At 46.8% G+C, this 18,592-nt stretch overlaps 1 protein-coding gene across 1 annotated transcript in view; it reads right to left on the reverse strand.

Annotated features, from left to right (window-relative positions):
- Positions 1-18,592, reverse strand: part of LOC119453868 (fibrous sheath CABYR-binding protein-like) — a 69,076-nt gene that overhangs the window by 9,335 nt on the left and 41,149 nt on the right. Inside the window, exon 3 of the mRNA XM_049668107.1 lies at positions 8,776-8,945. Within this exon, the coding sequence (XP_049524064.1) occupies positions 8,776-8,945 (170 nt within the window). The remainder of the gene's footprint in view (positions 1-8,775; positions 8,946-18,592) is intronic.

Consider the following 18,592-nt stretch of genomic DNA (forward strand, 5'->3'; position numbering starts at 1 on the left):
TGTTCAAGAACCCCGTGTGTTCAAAGTTAATCCAGAGTTCTCCACCTGCCGTGGTTGCTCAGTGGCTATAGTGTTGGGCTGCTGAGCACGAGGTCGCGGGATCAAATCCCAGCCGCGGCAGCCGCCTTTCGATGGGGACGAAATGCGAAAACACCCGTGTACATAGATTTAGGTGCACGTTAAAAACCCCAGGTGGTCCAAATTTCCGGAGGCACTACAGCGTGCCTCATAGTCAGAACATGGTTTTGGCACGTAAAGCCCTATAGTTAAATTTTTTAATTCCAGAGTTCCCCACTACAGTGTCCCTCATAATCATATTGCGCAGAAGGACTTTGTTGCGCAGAAGGATCATTGCGAAGAAGGATCATTGATGCAGAGGCCAGTTTCTTCTGCATAAGACTTTCCACAAGTCAGTGGGATTTCATAAACCACTCTGGTGGCACATCGCCAGTAAGGTGTGACGTGTTGTACTTGGCAGCCTACCTTAGATCTGCCCCTTATGCGAGGACACAGTTGGGCCAACCTATTGGGAACCTATTATTTCGTTCTCAGTTCGGCAGCAGTGCACTACGGAGCCACATCTAAATATTGCCTCTGCTTTTGCAGGTGAGCGGAATATCCTTATTTAGCCAATAAGTCATACACTCTGTGCACTGCAGCCGAACCTATCAGCTGTCTTACTTGTTTGATTCTTGTTGCTGGTGTTTGTTAGTGCATTGACGTACACTTTTGTTGTGAAATGTCGAAAGAGGCTAAGGCCATTGAAGATTTGATGCGGGAGCTCTGAGCAGACTTGAGGAGCATAAAAGATAAGTTTCAAAAGGTCACTGAGCTGAAAGCAGAAATACAGAAGGTTCTAAAACAAAACCAGGATCTTCGCGCTGAGAATGCCAAGCTATCATGCAGAATTGAAGAACTGGAACAATATCAACCTTCAAATGACATTGAGATAAAGGGCCTTCCACTTGAAGGCGAACCACTAGTCGTTGTGAGGCAAATTGGCGAGCTGATCAAAGAAGAGGTCTCAAATGCTGAAATCGACATCTTCCACCGAGTGCCTACTGCTCGACATGATGAAGCAAATATCATTCTTCGGTTTGTTCGCAGAACCAAGAGGAACGTCCTCATAGAATCGTCCTCAAAGGTTTTCGTAAAGTAACACCTCACACCGTATGGCAAACGACTTGTTGGTGCCGCAGTAGAAAGGTAGAATGAATTGAGATCGCGGTTCGTATGGACAGCTGTCGGCAAGGTGCTCGTACGCAAGGACGAAAACTCGTCAGCTGTTCGATTTGCCAGTATGCAAGTCGTTGATAAGATGACAACGTGAGCGCCATGGCTTACTTTTCTTACGGTTAGTTTCACCGTATGAACTGCACATATTATGATATCCAGTCGTTCAATAAATTAGTGCCTCATACCGGTAAATTGCTAAAAATGTTTCACCTAAACGTACGGAGCATATAAAACAAAGAGGATAAACTGAATTGCTTATTCGGGTCAATCGCTCACAAGTTTGATGTCCTACTGTATTGTGAAACATGGCTAACTGTGAATGATAACCCCCCGTACTGTGAAAATTACACATACCATGGGTTAGTAAGAACAAAGTGCAGAGGAGGTGGCGTGGCTGTCTAAGTTAAACAGTGCCTTGTACATGAGATAATTCCATAATTTTCACTTGTAATGAATAATGTAGAAAGTGTAATGGTACGCTTAGAATATGTCGCAGTTGTGGTTATGTATCGCCCACCGTTGGGAAACAAACTGACGTTCTTTGATTTCCTAGAACAGGTACTACATTTCCTGAGCCATTCGTCCTCCTCCTTTATCATAATGGGTGACGTAAATATAAATATGTTGTCGGACGACATATCATTCAGACAGTTTGCTGGTCTAATGAATTCGTTCATGTGCACAAACGTAATCTCGGAACCCACGAGGCTAACGGCGCAAACGGATACCTTGCTCAAGCATATGCATAACCAATGTACACCCAACTGACTGCCTTGCGAGACTGTTATCCGCTGAGATAAGTGATCATCTGCCTGTATTTTGTTTCATTCCTTACGCGAACAAACGAGGGGAAGGAGGAAAAAAAAAGCTCACATACGTAGTTTCCACGCAAGCGCATTAGAAAATTTCCGTGCTCTGATCATATCAACAGACTGGTCATGCGTATTTGAAAAACAAGATCCAAATGCCGCATACGAGTTGTTCTTTCACAAAATGATTACGTGCTACAACCAAGTGTTTCCGTTGAAATTGTGCAATCAGAGGAGCAAGAAAATACGAAAACCCTGGATAAATGCTGCTTTGTTAAAAATGATAACAAGAAAAAACAAAATTTATCACTTGTTTGTAAAATGCAGAAGTGCGCAATTGTTCACCGATTTTTAAAAATAGACAAATAAGGTCAGCGGTGAGTTAATGCAAGCAAAAATTAAGTACTATGAATGGTTATTTGCTAGGAAAGTCTGGAATGAAGTTAGGGACTTAACATCTACGAAAAGACAGAACACGGAGATAAACATAAAGACGGCCACTGGCGTGTTGACAGGCAGAGAAGCAGCAGCTGCTCTGAATGAATATTTCGTCTCCAGTACCCAGCTTCCCGACAGGGGGGAACCCATGGCCACATCTATAGTGCACAAATTCACTCTTACTAACTTAGTGATACTCACACCTGCTGAAGTTGTGCAACTACTGCTTAAAGTAAAAAAAACAACGTCTCTGCTGGGTATGATAATGTTAAACCAGTACCAATGAAACATATTGCGGACATAATTGCACCTGTCATTGTTCACATAATAAACAGAATATTTGAAAGCGGCATATTTCTTGATTGTCTAAAAATAGCACGTGTATGTCCTATTTACAAAGGAGGTGATAAACATTTATAGACAAATTTCCGACCGGTATCTGTCTTACCTGTTCTATCAAAGGTGTTGGAGAGTGCCCTGAATGTTAGACTACAAACATTTTTCAGTAAATATAATGTAATCAGTGACATGCAGTATGGATTCCAAAAAAATAAATCTTGCGAAGCAGCTCTTCTTAATATCAAACATAAAAAAATAACAAATATTGAAAATAGAATGTATACCTCAGGTTTATTTGTAGACCTTAGGAAAGCCTTTGATTCAGTATGCCACAGTTTATTAATTAGCAAATTGGAACAGTACGGTGTACGAGGTATCGTATTGGAACTTTTACGACATTACTTAACCAATCGCTATCAATATGTCAGTATAAATAATGATGGTTCATCTTACGCTGAAATCATAAAGGGTGCTCCACAAGGATCAATATTTGGACCTCTTTTGTTTATAATATATTTTAATGATCTGTGTGACATCCCCGCGTCTCCTGAATTAGTTATGTATGGAGATGATACTAACGTATTCTTTAAAGCTGTTACTATAACAGAGCTCGAATTGAAAGTTAACAATTATCTGAAGCAACTTTCTTACTGGTTACAACATAATAAGCTGCAAATGAATTCTTCGAAAACAAAATATATGATATTTGCTCCTACTAATAAACCACGTAACCGCAATGCGGCTATTCTTTTTGAAGATAGGCTGATAGAGCAGGTAAAATGTCAAAAATTTCTCGGAGTGTGGTTCCAAGAGGATTTGGCCTGGAACACGCACATCGACAAACTTGCTATGAAACTAAGCAGGACTGTTGGTTGCTTATACAGACTTAGTACTCTGGTTCCTCCATGGTTGAAAATTTCATTGTACTAAGCATTCTTTTATTCTAGATTAACCTACTGCATATAAATTTGGGGCAATACTTCACAAAAAATTATAATAAATTGATAGTACTGCAAAAAAGAGTCTTACGTGCATTCGAGGGATACTATGGCCTTGTACAAAACTTTAGAACCACACCATTTCTTATAAATTATTCTATGTTAAAGGCAAACCTGGGGTATTATTACAAGTTGCTGCAATACATTAAACAAAACAAATCACAGTACATCCAGAATGTACCCACCAATCCGCACTACAGCCTTCGACAACATAACATGAGAACACCAAAAATAAGAACTAATTGCGGAAAACAACTAGTCAGTTACCAGCCAGCTTCACTACTAAATCGCCTACGTGATTTCCAAGATAAAATTATGGAATGTTCGAATAAATCATACAAAACTTTTCTCATTCTGAACAATATTGAGTTTGTCTGATTACAACCGCAGTATAAATTGTCAGTGTTTTGTTTCTTTTGTTTTCAGGTTGTAGTTCGTCTGAAACAAAATGTATCGTACTTTGAGTATTTTATCAGTTTTTCATATTTCTTGTAGACATGTTGCTTCACGAAAATAATATTGTCTCGCGATACTCCAGTTGATTTCGGTATGTTTGTATGATACATGTTGCTGCGTGTGGCCTGCGTGCCGAATTGTTGTGGGAGCAGCAGCCTTTGTCAGGCCACATGGCCTTTAGCTTCTGCTTCCTTTCTGTTGTAAACAGGAGAAATAAGCTCATTCATTCATTTTACATAAAAGAGTAGTGCTTGTGTAAGTGAGACCTCTGTTCTTTTGTATGACGTGAAACTTGCTTTCTTTATATCTTCAAAATGATTGTGTTAGCCCTAATAATCGCCTTCTGTAGCCTGCCCGAAATGGCTGGTGCGCCTGCGCGTTGGGAAGAGTGTATATATATATATATATATATATATATATATATATATATATATATATTATCTCACTGTGTTTCGAATAAAGTTGTTAGCAGCCACTGTGACGTGTTTCTGTGTATTTGTGCCTTTGCGTTACAATGTGTCATTCAGCAATCATCTATCTATCTATCTTCTATCTTCTCTTTGGACGCCATCCCTTACTACCCTTTGACACCTGGCTCCCTTCTGATCCAGCCTCCACTTCCACGACTTCCTATGCGCAAGCTGCCATCACGCGGGCGCTCATCGCGCGCAATGTAGCCCGCGCTCGGCTCTCGTCATCGCAGACCGCACAAAAGGCCATCTACGATCGTCGACACAGGGATACTGATTTTCCACCGGGCTCTCTCGTCCTTCTCTGGCTCCCATCTCGTCGTGTCGGCCTCTGTGAAAAGTTAATGTCGCGGTACGTCGGACCCTACCGCGTGCTGCGCCAGATTACTAATGTCACCTATGAGACATCTCCCATGGCATCCACCTCGTCGACTGCCGCACCACGAAGTGACATCGTACATGTATCCCGCCTCAAACTTTACAACTGTGATAATCCATTTTGACCACAATAAACACCGGGAAGGTGCTTCATCGGCCAGGGATAACGTCACGAGCAATGGGAAAGACAAAGACGTTGTAGTGGGGCTGGGTCAGAGGCTCTCTTGTCGGACTGAAACCTGCTAGAACCTGTGCGCTCTGTGCAGTCTTGACTAGACGAGGGCTAGCCGTTTACTGTTAGTCAAATACTCCCCGTAACAATATTGTGGTTTTGACAGATAAAACCCCAGAATTTTATTTAAAACAAATAGTGTTCCATAAGGCTAAATGCTTATATACAATCACCTGACAGCAGCTACATTTAACAAAACCTCATACTTTCTAAAACAAGAAACTTTCAGACGGTTTGAGAAAATCTGCTTGTGCCAAAATTATTGCAATTAATTTTATAAGACCCATTCTGCCTTACTTTCTCATTAACCGAAATTATATATGCAGTGCAGGCGCTCATTACAAGACCTATAAAAAATTGGCGCCACTCCTTAAAGTGCATGGTATTGTTTCGAATGACAGCACAAGTTTGCTTTGCGATTGTGGGCCAAATAAATGATTGTCAAACTTCTTGAAATCACGGACTCCTCAGCAGGATAACTAGTCACATTGGGCGCACTTTCATCAGTTTTTGTCCACAAAATTAAGCAGATAAAGACATGAACCTGAGTCTGCAACTGTTAATGCATTCTGTTTGATAATGATAATTTTATGGTCATTGACCCAAGCCAAGAAAGTTCCTGTTCTGGAGCCAAGACAGGTTCCTGGATTACTCCATGCAAGGTAAGCTCCGTGGGCCTTTTTCCGACTTCAGAAAGAGCTTACTGCTGGCACGTTCCACGGTGTAAGTTACTGTCGTAGGTCACCGCCATGTATGGCAGTGACCATTTTGTACACACCTTGTAAAAGCAAGCAGATTGGAATCCTTGTCGGGCGGCTCAGGGTGCATTTTGCCACAGGCTCCCATGTGGTGTAGAGATGCCTCCGTCTCACGAAATCATGACATCACTAAACAATAATAAATGTTCCGTTTATTGTAATCACTGCTGAAACTGTGAACTTGTAATTTAACAACACCGCGTTAAATTGTGAAAAAGCTTCATGCAGCCAGCTACACGGTTGTGTAAATATCTCATTCTGACATCACGGGCAGTTATTTAAGCTGTCAAATGCACAAAAACATACAGAACACTCAACACAATAAACACAGGCTGTCTTGATGATCTGTAAGCAAAAAATTCTGCATACAAGCTAAAATGTGTTCATGAGTCCGACGGCAATCCGGCGCCGTCTCGCGCACACGTTAGCTGTGAAGACAGCACATTCTATTCCTTGCTGAGAAATTATGTACTGAAGCAGTGACATTCGCAGCTTATCTTTTGTGTCCGTACCGACTATACGATACTGGGCGCTAGTATACTTCATAACAGAAAGCAAAGAAACAATAGATGAAGCTCTTAGCAACACCAATACGCTTCAGGGTAATTTTCGCTAAATGTGTACTACAGCATGAACAACGAACATTAGGAAAGCACTTTCATAAATTTTGTCGCTGTACTAATCATCTTGTGCTACGCATAACAAGGCACACTACACGAACCATAAAAATGCGCCAAGCATCGTACTTACCTTTGAGGCATACTCAGCAAACGCTCCTTCGTGTCAGGTCCGGCGGCATCGACTGCACGAACGGTCGTTCCGGCATAAACACTGTTAAATTGCGGAGGAACTACACAACGTGATAGCACAACTTCCAACACATTCTTCCGTGCACTGTGACCCGCTGCAAGGTCGGCGAGAGTACCAGAGGCTGCTGATGAGTCGGGAACGAAGAAAGCGCGAATGGACAGAACAACGATGACCAACAACGCCGCACTGCACGAAAGATGTAGCTAGCTAACAGCATTGCACACGCCCAGAGGCTTAGCGATCGCTGATGCACGCAAGAAAAGAGCACATTTTCTCTCGGCAAAGCGTAAATATAATTAAACTACCACATCGGCCGTCCGCAATACAGCGTAAGAGCGCTCACATACTGACAGCCCAACATTTCTAGACTGGTAACATTTTGACTGCCGAACAAGAGAGAATGACGTCATTTTGTCATAATAGAAGCACCGGAAGCGGCTGCAGCTTGCAATAGCCGGATAAACTTCATGGCGGCCATGTTCTTAACTCGCACCCGCTTGTCCTCGCGCCTGCGAGAGAGAGAGAGAGGGTCGCTTCTAAATAAGCTTCTTTGTCATCGCGTCACTGCCGGTGTCAGGCCGCGTCGCCAGGTAGGCGGCCGCTGATGAAGGAAGTGGCATCGGGGGAAGCACCCAAAGGAAAGCGCACTGCCGAGTTGGGGCGCTTGTTTGCCCGGCTCGTTCGGTGTCGGGCACTGTCGCCGTCTGGGCGGCGTTTATGAAAGCGGCTGCTTCGATGGAAACAACGAAAGAAGGTGCCCTGCCGATTTGGGACGCAACAGACTCCTCCGCCGCCGGAAGATCCGCCCTGAGGGTGACCAGATGTCAAGTTGCCCGAAGCGTCGACGTTCAGATGCGATCTCAGGGAACATCCAGATGTAAATGTTGACGCCACACTGCAGCTTGGAATCCCAGCATTCGCTTCATTGTGGCATTCTTCCTGCGAACACCCAAGCACACGCAAAACCACAGGGCACAGGAAAGCGCCATGCTCGCACTGAGAGCCATCGGGTCTAGCGAATCAATTTACGCGCCTGCCCTATACAATCAATTAAAGCACCAAAGTAGCCATCCGAACACTTTTCCAAACATTTTCAGAAGCCCCAAAAATATTAGATAATAATAAAGCCTTTCATCCTTCACGGCTTCTAGATACCATCACTGCGATGGTACCATCACTGCGATGGCCTGCTCAAGCCATCCGCGTCGCTGTTATGTTTGCCCTATTGATATACTACATCAAATGTGTATTGATGAAGCGCGAGACTCCACCTGAGTAATCGGCCGTTTTTGGGCGACATGTTGTGCAGCCATTTGAGTGGACAGGGGTCCGTCTGAAAGGTGAACTTGGAGCCAGCGAGGTAGCATGCCAGTTTTTGTGCTGCCCAAACTAGGCACGCACACTCCTTCTCGGAGGCACTATACGCCTCTTCTCGAACACTTAGTTTGCGGGTAATGTACACGATGGGGTGTTCCGGCCCGGCCTCGTCATGTTGACAGAGTACTGCTCCCCTGCCGCGATCGCTTGCATCGCATTGCACAATGAATGGCCTATTATAATCGGGAGCCTGTAAAATGGGACGGCTGACGAGCGGCGACTTCAATTTTTGGAACGATTCCTGCTTCTTCTCGTCCCACACCAGCGTGGTGGGCTCGTTTTTTCGGAGTGCATCGGTGAGCGGGCTAGCTAACTCGGAATAGTGTTTATGTAGCGATGGTTGTGGCCCGTGAGCCCCAAGAATGCCCGTACGTCGGTTTTCGTCTTTGGTCGCGGGTATGATGCAACGGCCTCTACCTTGACTTCGGACGGCATGCGGCGTCCTTGCCCTACCACGTGTCTCAAGTAGCTCACTTGAGCTCCTCCCAGTTCACACTTCTCGGCTTTCACCGTCAACACCGCGCTCCTTAGACACTCAAACACTTTCCTTAGATGCTCCAGATGCGTTTCCCAGGAGTCTGAAAAAGCAGCAACGTCGTCGAGGTACGGCAGCGCGAAGTCGTTTAGGCCATGCAGCACCCTGTCTGTAAGCTTAGAAAAACAAAACGGGGCATTTTTCAGTCCGAAGCTGAGCATTAGCGGACGGAACGAACCAAAACGACTTACGAAGGCGGCATAGCGGCTTGCGCACGTCGTCAACGGTACTTGCCAGTACCCGCGAATGAGATCAAGAGTAGAAATGTATCGCGCTCTGCTGACGGTTTCTATCCTTTCTTCAATGTTGTGGATTGGGTGGAGCTGATCTCTCGTCACTGAGTTCAGCCGCCGATAGTCTATGCACGGTCGCGGCTCCTTTCCGGGAACTTGCACCATTATCAAGGGAGACGCGTAATCACTGTCGCCTGCCTCAATTACTCCGAGGTCCAACGTCTTTTGAAGCTCCTTTCGCATCAATTCTTTATGTTTTGGAGATACTCGATACGGTTTCGCTTTAACTGGCTCTTCGGAGGTCAGCGCAACATCATGGACTATCTCATCTGTTCGTTCAGGTTTATCGTAAAACAGATCTCTGAACACTTGGATCAGGTTCCTCGTCTCGAACTTGGTCACCAGTCAGGTTCACGTCCTTTATCATTTTTCGCATCTCTGCACTGGTGGCTTCTGATCTATCATGTTCTCTAAAAACGGGGAACTCAATCGGCATTTCCTCGTAACTGTTAAGTGAGATGCATACAACTGCTTGACTCTCCAGGTAAGGCTTCATCAAGTTTACGTGATATACTTTCACTTCCTCTCTGCGCCCTACTATCTTGACTGCATAGTTAGTGTCCGAGAGCTTTCGGACAACCTCGGCCGGGCCCTCCCACTGCACATCAAGCTTGTTCACTTTTGAAGGCCGCAGCAGCATCACACGATCGTTCACTTAAAAAAACGCCTTTTGGCTGTTCGATCATAGTATGCTTTTGCTTTCAGCTGTGCGGCGCTCATGCAGGCATCCGCCATTTCGCGTGCTACGCTCATTCTTTTGAGCAGTCGGAGAACGTATTCAACGACGGTCGTCTCCTCCTCGCCCCCTGTCCACGTCTCCTTGGGCATCCGGAGGGGGGATCGCAGTTCGCGGTCATAAACCAGTTCAGCCGCGCTAAATCCGGTCTACTCGTGCGACACCGTGCGTAAAGCAAACATTGCAGCGGGGAGAGAGCGTTCCAAGTCGCGAGAGTATTCCTGACACAGAGTTCTTAGCGCTCGTTTTAGCGCTGAGTGCCAATGTTCTACACTGTTGGTCTGGGGATGGTGGATGGAACCATGAATTATCTTTTTTCCACATCGCTCCAGAATAGTTGAAGTCAAAGCGCTTGTAAAGACACTACGCTGGACGCTTTGGAGTTCCGCCGGAAAAACCACGAGAGAAAAAACGCTCAGAAGTCCATCAACTATTTCCGATGATCTGAGTTCTCTCAGAGGAATGGCCTCGGGGAATTTATTGACGGGACAAATCATTGTGAGCACGTACCTGTGCCCCGAGGAAGTTGTAGGCAGCGGTCCCACTGTATCAATGACAACACGCCGAAATGGCTCGGATGTTCTAGGAAGCAGCTTCAGCGGTGCCTTCCACTTGTCATTTGGTTTCCCCAGGCGCTGGCATATGTCGCATGACTTAGCAAAGTTTTCTGCGTCGCGGAAACATCCTGGCCAGTAAAATTCCTGACCATCTGGACCATCTGGACCATCTAAATGACCATCTGGACGCGCCCATACATTCAGCAGAAGTACGTGCAGCCATCCTCGCACTCCGCCCTAACTCGGCCCCGGGACCTGATGGCATTACTAATAAAATGCTTCGCAACCTAGATGAGGATTCTCTAACAGCCCTCACGGCTTATTTTAACGAGTACTGGCAAACTGGACAACTCCCTCCACAATGGAAAGAAGCCAAAATCATTATGATTCCCAAACCCGGGAAGCGCCTCCTACTCGAAAACCTCCGCCCCATCTCACTTACTTCATGCGTCGGAAAGGTCCTGGAACACGTCATTCTCACACGCTTACACAAACATATGGACGACAACGATCTCTTCCCCAATACTATGGTTGGCTTCCGCGCTAAACTTTCTACTCAGGACATCATGATTCAGCTCAAACACCAAATTATCGATGGCGATAAAAGCTCGAGGCTGGACACCAGAGCCATCTTGGGGCTAGACCTAACTAAGGCTTTCGATAACGTCACGCATGAGGCCATACTGACCCAACTGGCACAACTCCAGGTTGGACACCGAACATATAATTACGTCAAGGATTTCCTGACAGGTCGCACTGCCACCATCACCATCGGAGGGCTGCAGTCGCCAATTATTCACCTTGGCAGCAAAGGTACGCCGCAAGGATCGGTTCTGTCCCCGTTTCTGTTTAACGTGGCCTTGCTCGGATTACCGCCTGCATTAGCTAGCATCCCCAACCTCAAGCATAGCCTCTATCACCCTGTGGGTCACCGGGGGCAGCGACGGGGACATCCAAGACACGCTGCAGCAAGCCATCAACGAGGTTGTTGCATACGTAGAACCACGCGGCCTTGGTTGCTCCCCACAGAAATCGGAGCTCCTTCTATACAGGCCTACGTGGGGAGGTCGACGCCCAGACCCTCATCCCCCCGAGATACAACTCCACGTGCATCAGCAACTCATACCTACAGTGCCTAGCATCCGTATCCTTGGCTTACGCATCCAACAAAACGGCAGAAACACGGAGATGCTCAAGCAATTAGATAGTCATGTACACCAAACAACTCGCCTCATAGCACGCATCGCAAATCGACATCACGGCATGAAAGAAAACAACCTCATTCGTCTGGTAACCACCTACGCCCTTAGCAGGATCACCTACGTCGCCCCGTACCTTCACCTCAATGCGACTGACAAGCTCAAACTCAACACCATGATTAAGAGGGCCTATAAGCAAGCCCTACAGCTTCCAATTTCCACATCTAACGAGAAACTGGATGCCCTCGGTCTTCACAATACCATAGACGAGCTTATTGAAGCTCAGCGTATAAGCCAATATGAACGACTCGCCAACTCCACCACGGGCAGACACATTCTGCGCACCCTAGGCATAACCTACACCACCCAATTCGGACCAAAAGTACCCGTCCCTCCAAACATTCGCGCTCAGTTAGTTATATCGCCCATACCTCGTAATATGCACCCAGAACACAATCAGGAGCGACGTGCAGACAGAGCTAAACATCTACAAAAGCGCTACGACCACGCCGCAGATGTAGCCTACGTGGACACCGCGGAATACCCCCACCAGAACGCCATGGCGGTCGCCGTAGTCGCGGGCTCGCAGTACCGCCTCGCCGCGGCCGTATCAATACTCGCCACTCAACCCGAAGAAGGAGAGGAAACGGCCATCGCCTTGGCTTATGCCTCTACCAATGCACACTACATCATCAGCGATTCAAAAACGGCCATTCGCAACTACACAAGAGGACTCATAGCACCCCAAGCACAGAAAATACTCTCCGACACTCCCGCCTCAAGGCAACGCCGCGTACAGATCATCTGGGCCCCTGGTCATTCGGGTCTGGCTGGAAACGAAGCCGCCCACGATGCCGCCCGAGCTCTCGCACACCAGGCGCATCATCCGTCTCCTGCATCTTCCAGTCCTGATGAGCCCTTAGTTCTGCACCGCGGACACGCGCGCGACCGCATGGTAACATTCAGAGAAATCCTCCTCCACTACTGCAGAGAGCGATTACGCTACCCACCAGCACACAAAACACTGAATAAATCACAATCCACCACTTGGCGACTACTTCAGACGCGAACTTTCCCACACCCCGTGCTATACCACCGAATTTACCCCGATGCATACTCCCCACTCTGCAAAGCCTGCGAGGCCCGCGCTGACCTCGATCACATCATCTGGGCATGCCCGAAAGCTATATACCCACCAACACTCACCGCACTAACACTACACACATCATAACTACGGCCGAGCAGTGGGAGACTTTGCTGCTCAGCATGGACCCAGAAGAGCAGCTCTGGGCCGTCCGGATGGCCGAAGACGCCGCCAGAAAACAAGGGCTGGCCGCCGTCTGAGGAAGGGGAGGCCTGGGGGTTAGTCTCCCAACCCCCGCCGCCCCCAGACCCCATCATGGACAAAATAAAGTTTTATCTCTCTCTCTCCTGCAGCAGCCTGGCTTTACTTTTCTTTATGCCCAAGTGCCCCGACAAATGAATTATCATGGGCCATATGGAGGATGTCTGCCCTGTATTTAGTTGGCACCACTAGCTGTTCGAAATATCCCTGGCGCTTGTCCTGATAGGTGCAAAACAAAATTCCCTGCTTTTTAAAAAAATTTCGTTCTTTCGCGCCACACTCTCCTGCTGACACGCGTCCAACCGCCTGATACTTTGTTCTGCCATGTGTTCTTCGAGCATGGTGTTAGCGCAGACGCTTCGTAGTTTCTGAAACGTCAGCGAGCTTGGTGGCAATACTCCCTCATCTATCGTTTCTTTGATCGCGCTAAGACTAGGTGCTTCTCCGTCTTTATCGTCTGAACCGCCTTCTCCTGAACAACCGTCTTCACCATCAGCTAATACATTTGTTTCCTTATCTTCCCTGTGCACCAACTTAGCTGCCATTTCGTGCGCCTGTGATCGCGTGAGAGCCAAGACTATCCCTTCGCAAAAGCTCAAGCCCCTGTCTTTTAGGAGTTGGTCTGATTTGTTCGAAAAAAAAAAATACGGGTAATGAACGGGAAGGTTCTTTGACACCGCTGCTTCGGTCTCTATCCTACTCAAGGGACCTTCGATGATTACCTTGACCACTGGCAAGCAGACACTCTGAGACTCAACCACCTGCCTAATCCACGCGCACTCTCCAGTGTAATCATATGCGCTTACCAGGGACGGATGAATTACGTCAAGGGTTGCTGCGAAATCTCGCAGTACTTTGCACTGCTTACCATTTATTGCCAAGTCGTGCATGTACGGTGCCAGAACTTCATCGTTTTCCTCAGTGTCGCTCAGGTACGAGAATACATTCCTGCGAAGTTCACAAAAAGCTGCTATGTGTCCCGGCCGCTGGCAGTAGTCGCATATCACAGGTCGCCTCACCTCGAAGTCCCTTTTCTCCTCACTGTTGTGCGCGCCTGCCTTTGACTCATCATCCTGTTCTAGTCCACTGACGGGGGTCCCCTACTCCTCGGTTCTCGCGCATCCTCTCCGGCGGTGCCAGTTTTGTTTGCACCCCACGAGCCTTTCGCAAGAGAAGGGGCTGCGGCTGGCCCTTTCACCTTTGCCCGTTCGCGCTCGTTAAGCCTGCGCGAGGCATATTCCTCTGCCAACTTGGCAGCTGCTTGAATGGTCGCTGGTGTTCTATCCTTGATCCAAAATTTCATGGGATCAGACAAACCTTTATAGAACTGTTCTAGCCCTATTAACCCTTTATTAACCAGTGTTGCCTACAGGCAACATACCAGAAAAAAAAACTCACTCAGTTTCAGCATTAAGTATGAAGTTCCTGGCTAAATATCTTCGGCCAACACCGAATGACAGACAGCAAGCATCATATATTGGCTTAGAGCAGGAACACTGGATGAGGAAGAAGTTTGGCACGTGACTCACTGCCTTTTGAAAACGAGGTCAGAGGAGCAAAGCCAATGCAAGGTACCTAGCTGCAGTGGTGTCACACATGTGATGTAAAGCAAATGAAATGTACACCCATGGTTCACATATGATCAGAGCTGTCTGTACAAATTGAAAACGAAGCCTTAGGGGCCTTGGGGTGAAGCCCACTTCCAATTTCCTGCCTGGGGTTTTCCCCCTATTGCTGAAAAAAAATTGTACAAAATATTTTTTTCTTTTTGTTAATTATGCCTATTCTTGACGTGTTTTGCACATTTAGATAGAAAATAATTATTTTTTCTGGCTATTTATATGTCTCGTCCTTAATGGGTTAACTCCACAACAGCATGGTGGTTACCGAACGCTTCGGCACTCTTCAGCCATTCAACTAAATTAGCTTTTAGCTTATAGGCATACTCCATGTAGGACAAACCTGCCCCTACCGATGCACCCCGAAATAGCTGCTGAAAGGCTTCATTGGACAAGCGGAATCTCTCTAACAGCGCCTTCTTGACTTTTTTGTAGTCATTACCATCCTCTGCATTCAATTGTGCAACAATGTCGGCCGCGTCGCATGGCAGCAGAGTCAACAAAAGCTGAGGCCGGGAAGCACCAGAATAGCCCATTTTCCCGTACGTCCTCTCAAAGTTGACAAGAAAAAATCCAATGTCTTCGCCAACCTTGTAGCATTGCATTAAATCCTTTATCTTAAAAGAGAAGGAATTGACCGCGCTGTGTGGCATTTGCTGGCTTTCAGAGTTACTGCCGACCAATTTGCGGATCTCAAGATCAACAATGCGCTTCATTTCCGGCTGTCGTTCTTCCTCTGCTTTTCTTTGCGCTTTCTCTTCATTTTCTTCACGCTTCCTACTCTCAATGAGTTCCCAACACCCTTGTAGCTCATCCTCATTTGCGCCGATGGCCTGAATGTCCTAAATAATGTGAGGTTTCCTGCTTACTTGGCTAATGGCCAACCCCAATTCTTTGCACATGCGTACGAGGTCTGGCTTATTTAGCTTGTTCAGATCCATGCTGACGGCACCTTTATGCTTAGACACGCAACGCGACCACCACAATTTATCTGGGCAGGTGTAAGCGCTCTATCGGAATTTAGCAATTTCTGCGCTAAAAGGCCCGATGTATCTCAAGCACAAAGCCAGACACTTACCCCATACCATGTGGTCATGATGCGCTGTGTTTATCCCACCACTCGACATCCAGTTGTTGCTCCTCGGGGTTGAGTTAAAGTCAGGAATCCGCCAGGCATGGGGCGGAGTACGTCCGAGAGTAGGAGCGAAAGACAAACGTTTATTCACATATTGAAACAAGTAGTCAGATTCTAGTCAGAGCTCTCTCATTCACACTGGAGAGGCCTCTTTTAAGCAGTTCATCTTCCCAGTTCCCTACCACCAGGGAATTCCCTATACCAGGTGCGGCCAAACAGAGGAGTCGTATTGTTTACCGAACTCCGCCTTTATGTCAACCTTCGAAGCAAGGACGAGGCAATCCGGAAACAGGGGGTTCACACTTCTTCCACGAAAGTCGGTGACTTTCTTGCCCTCCGACGGTCATCTTGCCAGAGTCAGGAGAGTGGCCTTCGCGCTAATCCCCGCTTCTAACGAAGGGTGGCGGTTGTGGTCGGTCGCTTCTAAGTGAACTTTGTCATCGCGTCACTGCCGGTGTCGGGCCGAGTCGCCAGGTAGGCGGCCGCTGATGGAGTTGCATCGCGGGAAGCACCCAAAAGAATGCGCACGGCCGAGTTGTGGCACTTGTTTGTCCGTCTCGTTCGGTGTCGGGCACTGTCGCCGTCTGGGCGGCTCTGATGAAAGCGGCTGCCTCGATGGAAACAACGAAAGAAGGCACTCTGCCGATTTGGGACGCAACAGTGTGTGCGTGTGTGCATGCGTGCGTGTGTGTGTGTGTGTGTGTGTGTGTGTGTGTGTGTGTGTGTGTGTGTGTGTGTGTGTGCGTGCGTGCGTGCGTGCGTGCGTGCGTGCGTGCGTGCGTGCGTGCGTGCGTGCGTGCGTGCGTGCGTGCGTGCGTGCGTGCGTGCGTGAGCGATAACAAGGACGCTAGGACGAATTTTGTGACAACGTACTTTAACATCATGGAGGAAAGAAAAAAAGCTAAGAGGGAGCGTCACGTGACAATCTTGAAGCCTAATCATAAAACATTTAGAGGACTGGGATGATGAAAAATAGGCCTCACGTGATAGGAAAGCGGTAGATTTTACTCGACTCGCTTCGTTGGCTTCGGTTTCGTCTGCTGCGGGGGTTTCGAAATATGCGCACATACTCGGCGTGGCAAACGCGCGCCAAGGTTAGTGAAGGAATTCGAGTGCGTGAAGCAGTTGAGTCTCGCCGCTTAATTAGCAGACAGGCGCCAAGGCTGTTCCGAAGGAAGGCGTCGGTTAAGCCCAACAACACGGGAGAACCACCTCAAGGACGACTGGTTGCGTTTCGGTGTGGTTTCAGAGAAACGAGGGAACCTTTCGCCCTCCAAACCTGTGAAGGCAACCAAGCCGCCCTTCCGAAGACGATTCGTTGCGTTTGACAACGTCTTCTGGGAAACAATGATGCCTTTCGCCCCCGCAAAATGTGCACGCGATTAAGCGAGCGTACAGGGTACGAAGCGACTGTCCCTACGGGAAAAGAAGTCCATCCTTGTGCCCAAGGATGGACTGGCGAGCCGGAGACTTCGAACATGTTTAGGGCCGTATCGGCCCGTAGTTAAGGTAGCGCAGTCGACAGTGTTGCTCTGCTCAAAGTCTTCGACCTCTTAGCAGACCGGCGAGAACTCCCGTCAGCAGTAGGCGCACCTGCGTGATGAAGTTTTGTGTGCCAGGATGCCCTAATCTTACAGAAAATTGGCGCGATGGTCTGTCCTTCCATAGGTAAGCACAATGAACGTTTCCTTTATTTATGAAAATGGAACTGCAATATTCGCTAGTGACTACGTGCTCGTGTGAATTTTATCTGACGAAATAGTGGTGCAATACTATCCAAGCCATTTTTTCCAACTTTGTCATCATTCCCGCAAAGTTTTTAACATTTATTTCTTTTTAAAGTACTTTTATCAGCTAGCGTACACTCCTAAAAAGTCCACGATGTGAAACCATGTATTGTCGAACAATTACATTTCCTGCTATAACAATTATTGACTGAATTTTGTATGTATTTCTTCTGGCTGAAAACAATAAAAATTGCAATAAAACTAATTAATTGAAGATGCCATGAAAGATTAGTTATAACGTAACATATTAAGTCTTGCAATAGTCGCCAAGAAAAATAATTTTGTAGAGAATATTCTGTTCGTAGTAACTCGGCTTGTGAGTGCAAAGTTCAATCATCACGTTTCAAAGTTCGATCACTCCCCATGTTGAGGCTAAATATCATTTTCTTTTTTTCGGAAGATATGATGTTGTTGACATATTTTAAACAACAGATAAAAGACAGTTGAGATGCAATAACGCAGTTGCACTTTAAATTACAGGGGTGAAGATCATTTTCATTCATTTATTAGTAGTAATCTGAAGGCCTGGAAACATTACTGAGTGGGCATTGCAACCTTAAAGTGAAGCAGCTACATCCACGGGAACATACCAGCATCCAGATGAGCCAGTAAGTTGATGCACAGCTGTATGCAGCCATAATGCATGTTTCCAGTTCGATCATATCTTTTTCATGACTGTGGTAGATGATACCTGAAGTGAAGTATGCTTTTCTTATATTTAGGCAGGTCTCTCTCAAGCCACAATGGATATGGACATCCACGAGGGCTTGTCTGATGTGCTAGCAGAGCGTACTGCTACATCTGCTAGTGCGTCCTTGACTGATCCGGGCATCGCTTATGACCCTTCCGAAATCCAACATGTCCTGGCATGTTTGATTGTCGTAATGATCACAGAGCTTGCTTAAGACATTGTCTCATATGTGTGCCTTGGTTGATTCATGTTCAGATCTGCTTTGCAAAAATCTGGTGTTTCCCTGTAATATATATTTTGGATTTCACCTTTAATTATTCCAGTTTCAAAAATGCATATGAGACTGTCATACAGCTTTTTGTAAGATGTTTTCGACAGATTTAAAAGATCTATT

This window comes from Dermacentor silvarum, chromosome 5 (genome assembly GCF_013339745.2).
Source record: "Dermacentor silvarum isolate Dsil-2018 chromosome 5, BIME_Dsil_1.4, whole genome shotgun sequence".
NCBI lineage: Eukaryota > Metazoa > Arthropoda > Arachnida > Ixodida > Ixodidae > Dermacentor > Dermacentor silvarum.